The sequence below is a fragment of the Megalobrama amblycephala genome, linkage group LG20 (assembly GCF_018812025.1).
Source record: "Megalobrama amblycephala isolate DHTTF-2021 linkage group LG20, ASM1881202v1, whole genome shotgun sequence".
In the NCBI taxonomy this organism is placed as follows: domain Eukaryota; kingdom Metazoa; phylum Chordata; class Actinopteri; order Cypriniformes; family Xenocyprididae; genus Megalobrama; species Megalobrama amblycephala.
The window spans coordinates 19,280,393-19,298,603 of record NC_063063.1 but is presented as its reverse complement, the minus strand read 5'-3'; the positions used below and the strand labels follow the sequence as shown (position 1 = coordinate 19,298,603).

The following is an 18,211-nucleotide window of genomic DNA, read 5'->3' as shown; positions in this document are numbered from 1 at the left end:
ACATTATACAGGCAATCATTTTTTCTACTACTTTCAAATCTAATGCATGTGTTTGGATGCAGGCGGCATTTTTTTTCTTAACCTTTTTGATTCGAAGGCCGCCCACTGTCCAACACAATAGCGAAGGCCGTCCCTTCTGTAGGCTAGATAAATAGTTCTGGTGTTTCTGCTGTAATGTTTGTTTTTTATTAACATGCAAAACTGGGAGTGTTGATGCATTAAATTAATTAACTATAATTTATAATTCCAGAAGATTAATGGTGTTCTTCAAAAAAAAAAAAAGCTACTGGGGGAAAATGAAATATGATTTCATTATAAGGACATCTTGATTTTGTTTTGTTTTTAGCAATTTAATTGAGCTCAGAGTTAGGTTTTAATTAAAATTTAAAATAATCATTTAAAATACTACCCCTTGGAAGAATCTGAGGCCCCTGGTAGAGAATCACTGCTTTAAAGGGTTAGTTCACCCAAAAATGAAATTTCTGTCATTAAGTACTGTTTACGTCTGAACACCCACTCAGTATTGGCCGAAGCTGAACATGTGAGCAGCATGATGCATGTATGTGATGCTGACACAGGATCCGGCCAATAATGAGCCGGCATTCGGACGTAAACAAGGAAGCCTGAGTTCACTACGAATGACAACAGTTCAAATTGTTGAATAAATTTGTTTTTGCACACATAAAGTATTCTCGTCACTTTATAACATTAATGTTGAACCACTGCAGTCACGTTGACTATGTTTGTAACTACCTTTCTGGGCATCAAAAGGTGCAGTGACATTGCTGCCTATGTGTGGTACGTCAGATACCCTCGGATTTCATAAAAAATATCTTAATTTGTGTTCCGAAGATGAACGAAGGTCTTACGGGTGTGGAACAACAAGAGGGTGAGTAATTAATGACAGAAATTTCATTTTTGGGTGAGCTAACCCTTTAAAGCCCATGCTATTCTCATAATAGAGAACTAAAGCCATACGGGCCATACTGAAATACAAGCTAGTGATGATTGTCACTAAAGGTGATGATACACGGGGCAACTTTTTGAGTAATGTTGTTGGGCAATGTTGCTGTCAACAGGCAACCTGGAGAGACACAGGCCAACTAATTAGAGCAATGGACAGTTGGCACAACCAGTCAGAGAGGAGCAAATCTATTGCCAACCCAATAAATACTTTATTATAAGCACTTGTTAGGCACTTTATTTCAACTTTTCAAATATTTTCTCAGTTTTTATTAAATATAAATGCCTTTCTGATCTGATTTGTGATAAGAAAAGGGAGGAGAGCAAGTTTGGCAAAAGGCGGATTCGAACCCGCGTCGATCACATCAAAAGCTACTTTCATGTGCCATACACATCTACAGCCTACACTACATATGTTAAAGGTGCCATTGAATTGAAAATCGAATTTACCTCGGCATAGTTGAATAACAAGAGTTCAGTACATGGAAATGACATACAGTGAGACTCAAACACCATTGTTTCCTCCTTCTTATATAAATCTCATTTGTTTAAAAGACCTCCGAAGAACAGGCGAATCTCAACATAACACCGACTGTTACGTAACAGTCGGGATGTACGCCCCCAATATTTGCATATGCCAGCCCATGTTCAAGGCATTACACAAGGGCAGCCAGTATTAACGTCTGGATCTGTGCACAGCTGAATCAACAGACTAAGTAAGCAAGCAAGGACAACAGCGAAAAATGGCAGATGGAGCGATAATAACTGACATGATCCATGATTACATGATATTTTTAGTGATATTTGTAAATTGTCTTTCTAAATGTTTAGTTAGTAATGTACTGTTAAATGTGGTTAAAGTTACCATCGTTTCTTACTGTATTCACAGAGACAAGAGCCGTCGCTATTTTCATTATTAAACACTTGCAGTCTGTATAATGCATAAACACAACTTCATTCTTTATAAATCTCTCCAACAGTGTAGCATTAGCCGTTAGCCATGGAGCACTATCAAACTCATTCAGAATCAAATGTAAACATCCAAATAAATACCATACTTTCGCGATTAGACATGCTGCATGATGAACACTTTGTAAAGATCCATTTTGAGGGTTATATTAGCTGTGTGAACTTTGTTTATGCAGTGATAGAGTCGAGAGCTCGGGAGGGGGCGGAAAGCACGAGCAATTAAAGGGGCCGCAGCCTGAATCGGCGCATTTCTAATTATGCCTCAAAATAGTCAGTTTAAAAAATTAATAAAAAAAAATCTATGGGTTGAGCTGCAACTTCACAGACACATTCAGGGGACACCTTAGACTTATATTACATCTTGTAAAAAACGTTCGATGGCACCTTTAAACAGAGCGCATCTTTTTAGTATTTAACTGAAAACATTTGATGGCTAAATTACAGCCTACACACAATTAAAATTAAAATAAAACACCTGTTGGTATTTAAAGCATTAAAGCTGCAGTAGGTAACTTTTGTAAAAATGTATTTTTTACATATTTGTTAAATCTGTCATTATGTCCTGACAGTAGAATATGAGACAGATAATCTGTGAAAAAATCAAGCTCCTCTGGCTCCTCCCAGTGGTCCTATTGCCATTTGCAGAATTACACCGCTCCCGGTAAGAAACAACCAATCAGAGCCAGGAGGAGTGTCTTTAGCAGTGTCAATCAAGCTCGCGTGCGCGCTGATCTCACCCCCCTCATGCAGAGCGCGTACAGGCGTTCAAATTCAAGATTACCGGTGTGCCGAAGCTTTGCTCATGACGGAAAAACAATCCAAACTGCCAATTCCTCGAGTGGCACCTGCTCATAAAATAAAGACGGGTAAACGGAAAAAGACAGATGACGATGATAAAAAAGCCAAAAAGAAAGAATTAGATAGAGCCCGAAATAAAACGAGGGTAAATATCGGAGCTTTTCCGAGGTGGAGGGAGCTACGTGTCCTGAACTGATTAAAAACCGATGCAGAGTCAGCCACATTTCTGCTTGACAAGTAAGTATCCCTGCTTGATTTGTTTCATTTTTTTAAGAACTACACAACTAAGATAATTTCAAAACAGGCCTGCCTGTCCCCTGCCTGATGCTTCATCTTCTCCCCGCCCGTTGACTCGGTGTCAAAACTCTAGCCGCATAACATACAGATAAAATGTCAAAGCAACTATTGAAACCTACTAATTCACTGGCTTGTCATGTTGCTGAAATAATGTACTTGCACCTTATTTAGCATTACATATCGATAGAATAATTACTTGCATACTGTAATGTTAGTTACCGTTATATTATCATACTAGCTCTTTATTACTTATAGAAATAGTGCAACGTTAAAACATTTGTATTGGAAAAAATCGTAATGGGGTATTTTGAGGACTGAAACTTACAGACAGTATTCAGGGGCACACCTGTAAACTTATATTACATCTTCGTAAAAAAACGTTCAATGTGCCACCTGTTTAAACAGAGTGCATCTTTTTAGCCAGTATTTAACTGAAAGGCATCCGTTGTGATGGCTAAAGCTACGGAACCTACAGCACAATTAAGCAATTAAAATAAAACACCTGTTGGTATTTAGGCTAAGCATGTTTTTAAATTCCCTACAGCAGCTTTAAAGGTAAATTCCCTGTTTTGGGTTGACACATGACAATTTACCATTGTAAAAAGATATAAGTTCACGCTACCTTTCTTCGCTCCTCTGCCGCTGAGAGGCCACCATCTTGTTTGAATTTTTCCTGAAATCTCCAAGCCGGTCACATGACCGGCTGCTAGCATTCTAAATGGAGGTTTTCAAAAAATTCCCCACGACCGATCTAAATTATCCAGATAGAAATTTGTTGCTCATTATCATTGAGAAAGTGCCCAAGCAACATTGCTCTACAAATTTACTCAAAAAGTTGTATCATCACCTCAAGAGAATAGACAATTGCTCTGTCATATTTTCCTGTCTAGACAGAAAAAATAAAACTGATTTCATTTGATGTTGTTGCTCAAGACATGCCGTTCCAGAATATGTCACACAAAGATCCAAACATAATGAAGACTATATGAGACTTTCCATAAACATGAGACTGTGCTTATGTTAACTGCCTAAGCTGTAGAATTATTATATGTAATCATTTCAACTTTCTGTATATTGGTAGCCATGACATCATATGTTGATGTCACACAAGCGTATGGTGGCCTTTACCTGGCCTTTCTCCTTCCCCTCTGATGCAAGAGTGCTTAGTGCAGTACACTCACACCATTTGGCATGTGTTTATTGGCAGAGCTGGGTTATGTTCAAGGTGTCTGTTTGACTTGGATGGATTGTAATCTTTTAAACAAACAAACTGCAATCCAAAGCCAAGGCTCGACACCCAGCTGGCAAGCCATGCGGTTAGCACTGATACGAATGTTACCTCTCTTCCCACACAAACACGTTACGCAGAGTCTGTTTGCCCCCGCTTGGTGTGTTTCTACAAGAAACTTCCAGGTTTTTTGCCATATTGGTGACAATTGAGACACAAAATGTCAACAAGTGCATATTTGTTTTGAGTTTATTGACTATCTGGTTTCTTTTCCCGCTGCATATCTTTGGCCTACATCGGATGCTGCCACTTGGTTGGGACGGTCAAGGCTCATCGAACACTACTGACCCGTGATGCTACCATCCACCCCTGGACACATCCGTTCTTCCCCTCCACCCGAATTTCCCACTGAGCCATCCTTCATGGATCATTGATAGGTGGCCCTTTTCCACTCTTAGACCCAGGATCCGTTCTTTGAATCCAGTGAGCAGTGGACACTTAAAAGCCTTTTAGTGGGGGGTGTGATGGAGGACATGCTGAGTGGCTCCAGTCTCTCCTTTCTGCCCTGACCCTGGCCTTTCCCTCAGATGCCCCCTCGCCGCCACCAGATCCCACTCTCTCTGTCCTCTATAACACTTCCCATATTCCCAGGTCTATGCCAAGTGCTGCTCTGCTTTGGATTTGTTTGAAGCTGTTAGTTCATATGTCCCGATAAGGGAGTGGCTGAACATCCGTATCCAAATGCATCTGTCATAGCCCACATGTGTTTAGATTCTTTATTAGATTCTTGTCTGGAGTGCCTTCACTGCAAAAAATGCTGTTCTTACTTAGAATTTTTGTCTTGTTTCCAGTCCAAATATCTAAAAATTCTTAGATCAAGAAGCACTTTCTCGACAAGTAAAAAATATTTTCTTGTTTTTAGGAAAAATAAGTCAAAATTAAGTGAGTTTTTCTTTAAAACAAGCAAAATAATCTTAATCCAAACTGAAAACAAGATTATATACCTTATTTTTGGTTTGAAATAAGATTATTTTGCTTGTTTTAAGGAAAAACTCACTTCATTTTGACTTATTTTTCCTGAAAACAAGAAAATAATTTTTACTTGTCAAGAAAATGCTTCTTGATTTAAGAACTTTAAGATATTTTGACTAGAAACAAGACAAAAACTCTAAGTAAAAACAGCATTTTTTGCAGTGTCGACTCGAGGATTTAGACTGACTTGTGCATTAAACATTTTGAGTTAAAGCAATCCCTAGTAATGCATCCAATAGCATGTATTGCATACATGTCCTTATATTTTGCTTTATATTATGGCCTTGTTTCCTGTCTTTTGTTTCCTTTTGCCATTGGTTTTATTGTTCCCAGGTGTGTTTTGTTAATGAATCTCATTATTGTGACTTATTATGTCACGTTCTCGAGTATTTAACTCCCCCTGTTTGTTTTTTTCTTTGTTTGGGCTTGTCCTATACTGAAAATTCATCAGTTTTGCATTTTTTGTACACTATCATTGGTTTGGGGTTTTAAAAAAAAAGAAGTAGGCCTACTTCTATTTAGCAAGGATCATGGCAAGGATGCATTAAATTGATTGAATGTGACAGTTAAGATACAAAAGATTATGATTCAAAATAAATGCTGTTTTGTTTTGTTTTGTTTTGTTTTGTTTTGTTTTGTTTTGTTTTGTTTTGTTTTTTTTTTGTTTTTTTTACTTTCTATTCATCAAAGAATCCTGAAGGGGGAAAATATATATCAGGGTTTAGACACAGAAAAAAAGTGTAACAGCACAACCATTTTTAACACTGATAATAATGAGGAATGTTTATTGAGCACCAAATCAGCATATTAGAATGATTTCTGAAGGATCATGTGACACTGAAGACTGGAGTAATGGATGCTGAAAATTCAACTTTGTCATCACAGGAACAAATGACATTTTAAAAGTGAGCATAAGAGACTTCTTTCAAAAACAATAAAAAAATCTTTAAAAAAAAAACAATACAGTAATTTTTTCATATTCATTATACATCATCAGCATTTCTTTTTGAGCCTTTTGAAAAATGTAAAACACTTCACTTCTATATGTTTATTTTCAGATCTAAATTAGATTTTAAACCCCAGGTCCTCAGTGTGGCCTCAAACTTTTGGGATACATTGTATGTTGTGGAATCTCTTTCCTTGTTTCTAAGGTTTGGGCTCCTGACAAACTCCTGCTTCTTTTATATAATATTTTGCTCAGTAAATATACCCACCCTAGGAAAAACTTGGACAACGATGTTTATAGTTGGGCCATTATGCAAGTCTAAAAGGAAACTTAAGATTCAAACAATTATTTGTGAGAATTTGGCCTTTACTTTTTTTTTCTTTTTTCTTTTTTCTTTTTTTTTTTTTTTTTTGATTGAGCCAAAACTTACAACATGATCCCAGCTAACAGAGCAATCATCACAGAAAGATGATATATTTTTTTGGCAAAAACCTTCTACTCTGACATAAAATGTAAATCAGCTGATCAGATGGGGTTTTTTTAGCCTACATTTGGAAGACGATCAGTGCCTCCATTAATGACTGAAGTAGCCAATCTATCGACAGCATGAATTTATTTAGGTATTATGCAAACTCAAGCACTTCTTGAGTTTCATGGGGTAGTACACAGCAGCTTTGTAACATTCTAATTTGCAAAAGCAGTGTCTTTAATTTTGCATGCATGCAGTCTGACCAGGAGGAAGTGACATTCTGGAGTGGTTCAGTGAGATTTACTTAATCACCATCATGTGTTGGAAGTCTGCCATGTACCATGTAGGTAAAGACGTCATCTTAGGTTAAGCAATGACTTATTCAACAATGAATGTCTTTAATACATTATAGTCAAGTGGATAACAGGGTTAAATGACACTTTTAAGGTTTTCTATAGCCTCCTCATTTTCCTAACCCTCCTACTGCACCCGCCTGATCCTTGGATCAATTTCAACCCAAATTGAAAACTCATTTAAAAACTTCTTGAACTCTGTTTCTTCTTCTTCTTCTTTTGTAGTCCCAAAGTGCATTGTGCTCTCAAAAAAAAAAAAAAAAAAAAAGAAAGAAGAAGAAGAAAAGGCTTCAGTTAAATGTGCTCCTTTCCTGGTTAATTTCAACCACATATTTTCATATAAAAAATAATTTGATATAAAAGTACTATTTTATATATATATATTTTTTCCATATAAAATAGAAATGTTATTTAAACCATCAAAAAATATGAGAAAAATATTTTATATTTTTTAAATATTTTAAATATGAAGAAAGAACTAAAACACAAAACATGGTGAAAGTATTTATCTGACAAAATTATATGGCAAAAAAAAAAGAAAAGCAAACTACTGCTACAGTTTTCATTTTACTAAGCAAAAAAAAAAAAAAAAAAAAAAAGCTACAACAGAATCAGTTGTTAATATTTCATTGGTTCTCTCTTGTTTTTGCATGTGTTCATAATTTCTTTGTATGACAGCCTGACCAAAATTTATGTCCACACAACTTGGCATGTTTCACTGCGTTATCACAAATAAAACAGTTGACTCCATCACAACTACGCAATATGCTTACAAAATCTTTTTTTTTTAAAAAAAGGGTGACGATGTAAATTTTCCTAGGCCGGATCAATACTGTATATAAAACTTGGATGTTGATGGCAATAGTTGGGTCATTATGCAAGTCTAAAAGGAAACTTAAGATTCAAACAATTATTTGTGAGAATTTGACCTTTACTTTTTTTGATTGAGCCAAAACTTACAACATAATCCCAGCTAACAGAGCAATCATCACAGAAAGATGATGTATTTTGGCTTTTGGCAAAAATCATTTCTAACATAAAATGTAAGTCAACTGATTTTTTTGGCCTATATTTGGAAGAACATCAGTGCCTTCATTAATGACTGATGTAGCCAATCTGTCGACTACTTTGTCAGCATGAATTTATTTAGGCACTATGCAAACTCAAGCACTTCTTGAATTTCATGGGATAGAACACAGCAGCTCCATTTCATTTGCAAAAGCAGTATATTTAAGTATATATTAATATAAAAACCTTTCATACTTGAAATTGTTTTTTACTTATGTAAGATATCAATTAATGTCATAAACAGAGAAGAAAATAAGTATGCTTTTCTTTAAATTGTCCCATAGCCAATGTTCCAGTATCAGAAACTACTGTATTGATAGCCTATTCTTTAGCAAAAACAGGTCAAACTTGACCCAAGGACAAAAGAAGGGTTAAGAATCAATTTTAGCATATACAAGATATTGTCTGCTCTGGCTGACAAGGTTTCTGGAGGAGTTAAATGTCTGAGCAGTGCTGTGGCGTCTGAGATACTGTGGAGCAGGCACAAAAGTGTTAAACACACACTGAGGAGTGAGTCCCAGCTGACCTCTCTCACACACTCCCGCTTTCCCTGTGGCTGTGGAGGTCCGTGCCAGGTCCCTGCTGAGTAACGACTGCAAACAGGGACCGTAACTCAGGTCAGATGCTTTGTCAGCATCAATTTATTTAGGAACTACTCACGTGACACATTCAAGCACTTGTTCTTGAATTACTTGGAAATGCTTCTGCCTGCCAGCTACCTTTGAGCAAAAGCATGGCATGTCAAGTGGCCATGAATTTGGGACGATTATATTAGAATTGCGGTAAAATATGTTCCCAATAGATGTTGTATAGTCGAACAATCATTTCGTTTAGAATGTTTTCTCAGAGTTTGCTCATATTCATCTTTTAGCCATACTGTAAGAGTATATAAACGCTGTAAACATTCATGTTTGGTTTACAGCATAGAGACTTTTGTGTACTGAGCAGCCTGGACCAAGTTAGATTAATAGAGGGAATTTCATCATGAGAGAGCAAGAGACAAGATTAGAAGGACTAAAACAAGTTGACCAATACACATTTTGTTGTCAATCTATGGCTCAGACTGTGCAAGCTTAAACAAACAAATAGATGAATGGAGGCCTGTGGGTTGAGTTCACCATACCGGACAAAAAGAGCTTTTTCTGTTGTGACTGTACTGTTCCCGTCTGACGAGGAGATTCTTTCCTTTTCTCGCCTTTTGTAAAGGTGTCTTAGACATTCCAAAGTGCTACAAAGCCTCTACTTCCTAATTGCGGAATATTGTTTACAGAGGGCTCATTGAGGATCGGCTTTAGCGTGCGGGCACGGCCCAACAGGAGAAAGGATTTGTCAAAGCAGTCTGACAAGAATGATAACAAACACACTTCATTTCACATATATACGTTGCTTAACTTTATTTATGTACTCTTTTTCGTCACTATAATTACATATAGTACAATAATGGCTATTATTTTCTACAAAAAGATTGCATAAATAATTTAAATGATGAAATTGAAAAAATAAATATGCAGTTCATTCTTTGTAACAGTCTTTTGGTCAGAGAGAGAGTTGATCCGTTCATGGAGGAGGATACTGCTCAATGAGACCACACAGGTACAGTATATACAAGTTGCTATTCATGGCAAGTCTGCTTACATTATAAAAATCCCTTCCAGTTGCTATTTTAAATACACAATTGAAAAATAAGCAAATATTATCAGCAATGAACAAAAAAAAAAAAAAAGAGGTTGAACAATGTTGAACAATTGGCATTCTCATAATCTCTTTATCCTGTGTAAAATCAACATCCATCCCACAATTTCAGAGTTTGGTTCACTTATTTGTCTCTTCTTTTCCGGTCAGATGAGGAGACGGGAAGGATGACATCTTTGCTGAAGACTTAGATGTAGGTAACCTGCTAGCGATTGCAGATAGCTGAATATCTCCAAATGGTTTCCATTGAAGGAAGGTGCAGAAAGGTTTTTTTGCCCGCGAGGAATTTCTACAGATTCTTGCGCACATGTGGGCCTCTTTTTCGAGTGTTCTAACAAACAGGAACTGACCATGTCTAGAGGAAATGGCTTTTTATGACTCAAATCCTAAACACAGGAATGGAACTATTTGGTAATTAGGACAAGTCGCAGGAATATCGTTTGCGGTTCTTGACCTCCGGGGGCTTGGACCGTGGAGGGTTGACACAACTTTTCGAACTCTCCGTAACGCGGCTCTAACTGCCAGTTCCGATCAGTTTCTTGTGGAAATGTGAAGTTGCAGAAACTCACATGGTGACTGGCTCGGCTCCCCAGCCTGTCGAGAGGACTCGTGGGCTGGTAAAATTGACCAAGGTTAAGAATTCTGGGCCTCAGCGATCTGTCAGCAGCGGCGTGTCTGTTGGGCCCGACACGGCTGGACGGTCAAATCATATGCTGCTCCAAGTCCCAAAAGAGGAGGACAAATCTGGTACAAAAACATTCACATGAGCGCTTGGTGGGTTGGTTGAGCGCTCAGTGTGTTTGCCCGTACGTTAGCTTACCCTTTCAATGAACTTCAAACTTGAAATGAACTGCTTGGGTAAGAATATGTGGAGTAACTCCTCCTCCCTCAAAATATCATGAACTATCACATTCCCTGAACAAATCTCACATAATGGCATATGTCTTTTCACTCAAGCATCCATTAGTCCACTGGCATTCTGTGATTAAACTGGGAATATTTAGGCTCAAGAGCACATACAAACATTGAGACATCTGAAATACATTGGAAACTTCTTGGCACGCCAACAAATGCTAATGTGTGTATTCCTTCCCTTGGATTGCAGTTTCTGAAATATGTGTGCATATGTATATAGGTGTATTTGTATGTGTGCAAGAGAGTTTTCAGTACGAATTGCTGTTGACTGAGGGCACTTTGCTGCGGTGCTTCTTATTGCGCCGTGGCTTCTTAGAGGGCAACTCCTTGACATCCGATTGGTTGTGATGGCGAGTGTAGCGTTTGCACTTGCAAGACGTGACTACTCGGATTTTGTATGTCCGGTTTGGTCCGTTCGGACACTGGAGTTGTATCCGCTGAGTGCGGGAGTGAGCGGGGATGCAGCGGTAATCGGAGGAGCTGCTTCTCCACCATTTCCCCCTTAGAATTGAGTTTGGCATGAGATGAGCTGGAAGGCATTGACCGGAACACACCAGTTCCTTCACAGGTTTGACGCTACGGCAAGATCCATCGGTAACGTAGCGGGTGGAACGCAGCTCCCTACAGCTTAGTTCAGAGGCTCCTGAGAAAGAGAGCAAAACCAGAAGAGATTAGTTAAATGTTTACAATATGGTTTAGGGATGCATCTTAAATAAAACACAGCTACCAATACTGGTAGTTATTATAACTTGTTTGACATACTGGGTTTTGGATCGTTCACAGCTATGATAAACAAAACGATTTTAATTTTCATGTTTTGTTATATACACAGGCTTTAAGTAAATTTCCTAAAGTTGACTTTGTTGTGTTTTGTCAAGTTTCCCAGAAACATTTGTTGTGCGTCCAACCCGAGAGGAAATGCATGATAAAATCTTTTCATATCGACTCAATGTTTTGTATTTTTAATCTGGTCTGGATTTGGCCACTAATTTGTAGTAGATGTGCTCTTTTGTTTGAGGCTGGAATTGATGAGAAACACAATCAATTAGAAACCCACAGACACTAAACAACATAAGTTCAAAACGGACTGACTTCTTGTAACTGGATTGAGAGACTTCTGTCTGGGTAAGAGGTAAATGTTTTGCAGTGATCTTTGAATTGAATGTGATCTCGCTAAAACTCCTCAAACAATATCAAAAATGTCTTCATTCATTTTTCACATTTTATGTGTCAGTTAAAAAGATTAAACTAAGAGTGGAAAGATCTATTTCGTTCTTTTGCTCCCTTCATGGAGAAGAACAAAGGATTTATGTGTGTGATGAGTTCAGGTTCAGCCTCCCCTGATTCTCAGAAAATCTGATCTGATGTTTTATGAGGAGCTGGAAGAGATCCAGAGGAAGATGAACATATCTCAACATGACCCCACACTGACCACCAGAGAAAATACACACGTCACCTCTTCAAGAGCAGCACATGAGAGTGTGATTCTTTCTCTACCCCATCCCACCCCCTGACGAGCGAGTATAACGTTCATGCTTGGCTTGATAACCGTTTCCTTATGCTGAAATACAACATCATTTTAGAACTGCTCACTGACATAATTAGTGAGCCTCTTTGGAACTATCTTGCCTCTTTAGTTGACTTTACAAATTGCTCAATCCTTCATTATTTTTATTACTTATTATTGTGATAATTTCATTACTCTGTTCATGGAGGATCGCTTATTATTATTTTTGGAAGTAATCTGTGTATTTATTTAGCAATAAATTTAGTCATTCCAATTACTCAAACACACTTCCCAAGACTTTACTTTAGTCCAAAGTCTTGATTTGTGTTCTGGAAACAAGGGTGTTTTCATACTTGAGTCATTTTAAAAGAACCAAACCAAAAGGACCAAGTGTGAAAACACCCCCCTTTTTTTAATTCTGACATTCACATACACAAACACACATTGTACATTGTTAGAACTACTGTTGGTTTGAATTCACAGTAGTTTTACTTTTCACAGGTGGGAGTCATTCGCATGGCAATGCCCCGAAGAAATGACCCCTTAGAATAACTTCTCACATTTTCAGCTACCCTGAAACCATACTGTTGCAATTAGATGGTTATGGAAAGGCAGACCTTGTCTAATTATGTAAAATTGGGGATACAGCAACAAAAAAAGGGGTTATCGAAGTTAGTGTATCACTTGGGCTGGTGAAAAGGTGGAGCGGCATACGTTCTTTCTGAATTAGAGCTTTTATTTAAAAGCGGCACATCTATTTAGAGCCAATACAGGATATCCAGTTTTCTGGAGGTTAATAATGATTCTATGTGTAGCCTATATACATTACACTATAAAATACAGGGTGAATTTTGGTTTAAGTCATTGGTTTAACAAATTATTGGCGCAAATATTTTTACAGATAGGCTTGTTTACTTTAGTCACCCCATGAACTTTTCAGTTGCTGATGTCTAATCCGTTTCAGATAATAAAACAGTGTAGTTCTCAAGATCTATAGCGGAAATGGTTTAATTATATTTTAAACTAATTTATGTATTTCTTTAACTTGCAAACATGCAAACGCTCACTAACAGCAGCATATTCCTGATAAAGTGTTCAGATATATTTTACAATCTGTACTTGTCCACTTAAAATATCTAATCACTAATATGCTTGCTTAATCAAATAGCTGAAATAAAATTCATTCAAATCAAAATAACTAAGTTAAATAATTTATAGCCTAACAGCACTAGCAGCAGGAGGGTTTATTAACTTTAAAGAAAAACTTTTTAAAGATCTTATTCTATTGACTATTTAGGTACAAATTCATAGCTTATGTTGGTGTTGATCTATTTTGACAGAGCTCAATACTATTAATTAAAGATCTGTTTCTTGTTACTTACCATAAGTACGTGAGTTGGCTGATGACCTCCTTCCTCCGTTCTTAGCCCGGTTCATTGTGTTATTGTCAGAAAGTTGTATCTGCTCCTCGGGTTTATTCGTGTCCTCCGTGTATTCTGGTATAATTTCTGTAGCATCATTTTTTAAAGCCCTCCATCCGTGCGCAGCTGTGAAACATCCCTGTAGCAGCAGCAGCAGCAGCAACAGTCGCGCGCTGCAGTGCACGAGCGCTAGAGACACCTGCATACTAAAATAGCTAGAGAACGAGACGTTCAGCGGGCAAACTCTAACCGGTTTTCTTCTCTTCGTGAGAGGCTTTCCTTTTTAAAGTACCACAGGTTTGGGGGAAAAAAACTGAGATAATTTAGCGCTTACACGAAGTGGGAGGGATTTAGGCAAAGCAGCTCATTCAGAAACTGATAGGAAGGAAGGGGCACGCGCAGTGTAAGGTCAACTTGGAAAGAGGAAAGTCATCTATTTATTTTTATTTATTTATTTATTTATTTTTTACCAGAAATGAGACAGTGTCTTTACTGCTCTTTTTCATCATGTGTCGTGTGCTATTATCTTCACTTCGAAACTTCACATAAAATAGGCTACAGTCGGAAGTTTGGACAGACCTTCTCTTTCTTTAAAAGTAGCCTACATATTTGCTGTATTCCTATATTTTTACATCCTACAATTCTACTTCATAATTGTTGTTGTTGTTGTTGTTGTTGTTTTGTTTGCAAACTATGGCCTACAATTATCTGAACGAGTAGCTAATTTTTACACGTTTATAAGAAATTCGACTTTTTAAAAAGGTTGCTAAATTATCTTTCAGCAGACAAAGTTTGTTATTTTTCACGCGCAACACGAATTGTAATATAAATGTTGTGACATTTAAACAAAATATTAGGCTACTAACGTTTTGCGATATCCTGCCCGATCCCAATGGGAAAACATGACTTGTGTTTATATCGTATTTGGCGAATTTTACAGTAGTCTACGTGCTATGACTAACTTGTAATGAGTTTAATCATAACTGGAACTTTTGAAAACCTTAGCTATATAGGCCTATACTTGTATGAAAAAAAGACTCATTTTTACGACCCCTCCCCCCTCTTTCTTTGACTCTATTATTGTGTGAATATTTTAAGGACGCATGATCAGTCTGGTATATTTTTAAAGACTAATGTGTATAAGCAGTGGAACACGCACAATATGCAGATGCTTTATATCACTTAACTGCCTCACATTAGCGTTAAATGCATCGCTTTGTACAAACACTGCCCTCTTGAGGGAGCCCAAACAAACAAAAACCTTGAGAGGATATTATATGGCATACTGTAAGTTCTGCTTCTCTTCTCTATTGCATTATTTGATTCTGCGTGAAAATACTTTAAGCTAAGCAAACAATTGTCAGTATGCATGAGACTGGTTGAGCAACAACTTCTAATGCTACTCTGATACATTGTGTCCGGCCAATCTTTTAAGCTTAGAAACCACTTTGGCAGGATAGATGGAATTCTTTTGAGATCTAGGCTGTTGTGACTCTTCTTTTTGTCCTGTCATCATGAAGAAAAAGAAGGATCGCAGGGTCCACCACAGGCCCAGTCTGATTGTAGCCTAGATGTTCTTTCCCTGTCATTCACTGGCTGTTTTTATATCACTTTGGGTTTGTGCACAGAAAACACAGTCTCCAGGCATGCTTTATCAAGATAGCAGCTTGAGCATAAATAACACTTAGATGTGTTCCAGATTTACAAGGGCTGCCAGCAAAAGATATTTGTATAAAGAAGGAAAAAAGGGTAACACTATGTCAAAGCCACATAAACAAAGCATTTAACTCATCTGGACTGACAGGGCTAGACTCTCAATGCATATGAAATGCAAACATACTGACTTGCAGCTGAGCATTAAAAGTTTTTAGATAAAGGAACAGGGTCAAAGTTGAGCAGAAACGTTATTCTTGCAAAAACAAAAAGTGCTCTCGGCCCCTGCTAATAAGTTTTTGCCACTAGATTCATGGTTAAATCTTTTTTGTTTTTAACAACATCTATTGCTTCACTTGTGTCACTTAACATTTATTTAGAATATCTTACATTTGTCATAATACATGAAAATGTTCTTGTGATAATCGGGGCAATTTTTCACACACACAACTAGTCAGCAAAAAGCTTAGGGGATACTCTAAGGGATGTAGTCATAATAACATTTCACAAAGCCTGCCAAGAGGATATACATATTAGTGTGTATAGATGTAATATGTGGTAAATGGAGCAGTTTTGTACAAATCATCAGTGATTTCTATAATCAAATGCGTAGATTACACCATTTTCAGCTGTCCTGGGAACTGATGTCTCATTTAGAAATACAGTCCTAACAAATATTATTATAAACGAAGCATTTGCGCAATGTTACTGAAGAAAAACATTTATGGATCATATTTTATCTGTACAGCTAAGTACAGCTCCCCTGCAGATTATGAATCGACAATAGTACAGTAATACCTCACATCTCAATCTGCCAAGTCACTTTCATTTCCATTGGTTGCACATTTTTCATACAAAAAAACAATAGTCTGAAAAATTCACAGAAATAGAAGCACATTAAATGTTTAAATAAGCCATGACTAGCTGAATCATACTAAAACACACTTCCAAGACTAAATCATGTTTTTAAAGAGTTCATTTGAGTTTAAGAGCAGTGGAAACCTCAGCTGTGGTTTTATTGTGAGACTCGGCAAACCTTGCTGACCGCTGGGTCCATGTGTTAACCACTCTTTAACACAGCAGAGCTCAGATCACTATGTGCAGTAACAGAGCTGCCACAAGTACCGTTGTAAACAATGATCACCTAGCCAATATTTATCCACTGATGCTTTTTACAAGATATGCACACAGGCTGGTAGTGTAGTTGCAGCTAGCATGGTGAGGAAATATAACCAAAAGCCAAACCATTAAACTCATTCTGATGAAGTTATGAGCAAATGCAAATGGATTTGTAGGAGAAATATATGGACAGTGCTTATAAGCTCAGTTATATGAGAGAATATTATTGAGAAATATAGTGCGTCATTGTTCTCTGATTCACTTTGTTACAATCCAGATTGCAAGTTTTCCAAAAGTATTTATTTATTTAATCAAATCAGATCCAAGGTTACTGGAAGTGAGATTGTGCAGAGCAACGTCATTTCAATGTCTTGAAATTCTCAAGTGATTTGGCGTTGTCATTTACACACTGTGTGATTATGATCACTGTGATTTTGCCAAGTAAGATATGTTCCTGGTTCAACATATTTTGTTGATCCTGGAACAATATTCCTGTCTGAAATTTTAGTCTTTAATTTTGGATGAAATATTTGAATGCTACCAATCCACAATCTGATTTCTGACTTGTGATGCAGCCTGAATCATAATCACACCGTGTTTGTTTGTTGGCCAGAGGAGAACTGGCCTCCCGACTGAGCCTGGTTTCTCCAAAGGTTTTTTTCTCCATTCTGTCACCTGATGGAGTTCCTTGCCACTGTCATCTCTGGCTTGATTCGTTGGGGACACTTAATATTCAACAATATTATTGATTTGACTACACTGACACTATTGGATGAGAACTGAACTGGGGTGCGTTTCCCAAAGCGAACTACGGTCGCAAGTTCCGTCGTTACCAATAGAGTTCAATGGGAATTACGACCATAGTTGACTAACAATGTTTTCAGGAAATGCACCCCTGATGATGACATAACTGCTTTATGAAATGAACTAATTGAATAATTGTTGATCTTTGAAGAATGGAACTGATTCAACTCTGAACTGCCTTCAGCTGAACAATGACACTGTTTTCTTTAAGAGCTGCTACAGCCGAAATGAACTCTGTTTGCATCATTGAATCATCACTGTAAAACTACTTTGAAACTATATTGTATAAAGTGCCAAATGAGTAAATGTGACTTGACTTAACCCTATCCCTACCCCTAAACCTAACCCTACCCAAAATTTATCCCTAAAATCAGAGTGAAAAGACTGATGTAGAAGCACCTAATCCTAGCTGTAAGCCTAAACTTGACATAAACTGTAAACTTGTCCCTCAAATCTGATTGGTTCATTGGAATGTTGTTCCAGGATCAACAAAGATGTTGAACCAGGATGTTGTACTTGGTGAAATCATGTTCACCTTGTGGGTCATTATAGATATTATTACTCAATTTTATTATTATTATTATTTACTTATTTTTATTATTATTATTATTTTTTTGGTAAATGACAATCATGCTGTATTCAGGATTTATAGTTTTCTCATTGCGTAATGATTACATTTATCATTTTAGTGTGTGTTAATACATCAGCATTGTGCTTGTTATGGAAATAGCTTACTTGTTATTGAAAATGTCACTTGATTTCACAAGATGGAACATATTTTGTATCTTTGACGGAAACTCAAAATATGTGAATCAATATGTTGCAACAGTTTGTAAGAGCCATTTTCATGGTATATGAATCACTCTTTCATTGGGTGTTAATTTTCTGAATGGAAGTGTCTGAATTTATTTGGAAGCTGAAAGCAAATATTGAAATTTAAAGCAGATTTTTAATTGCAGAAACACACAATGATGATT

The 18,211-nt window shown here is 37.1% G+C and overlaps 1 protein-coding gene across 1 annotated transcript; it reads right to left on the bottom strand.

Moving 5' to 3' along the window:
* Positions 1-9,491: 9,491 nt before the first annotated feature.
* sost (sclerostin) lies at positions 9,492-14,005 on the bottom strand. The gene is made up of 2 exons (XM_048171248.1): positions 13,620-14,005; positions 9,492-11,373 (listed from the first exon to the last, which is right to left on the bottom strand). Exons 1-2 carry the CDS (start codon positions 13,861-13,863, stop codon positions 10,979-10,981), a joined length of 639 nt encoding a protein of 212 aa, XP_048027205.1. The 5' UTR covers positions 13,864-14,005; the 3' UTR covers positions 9,492-10,978.
* Positions 14,006-18,211: the final 4,206 nt, after the last annotated feature.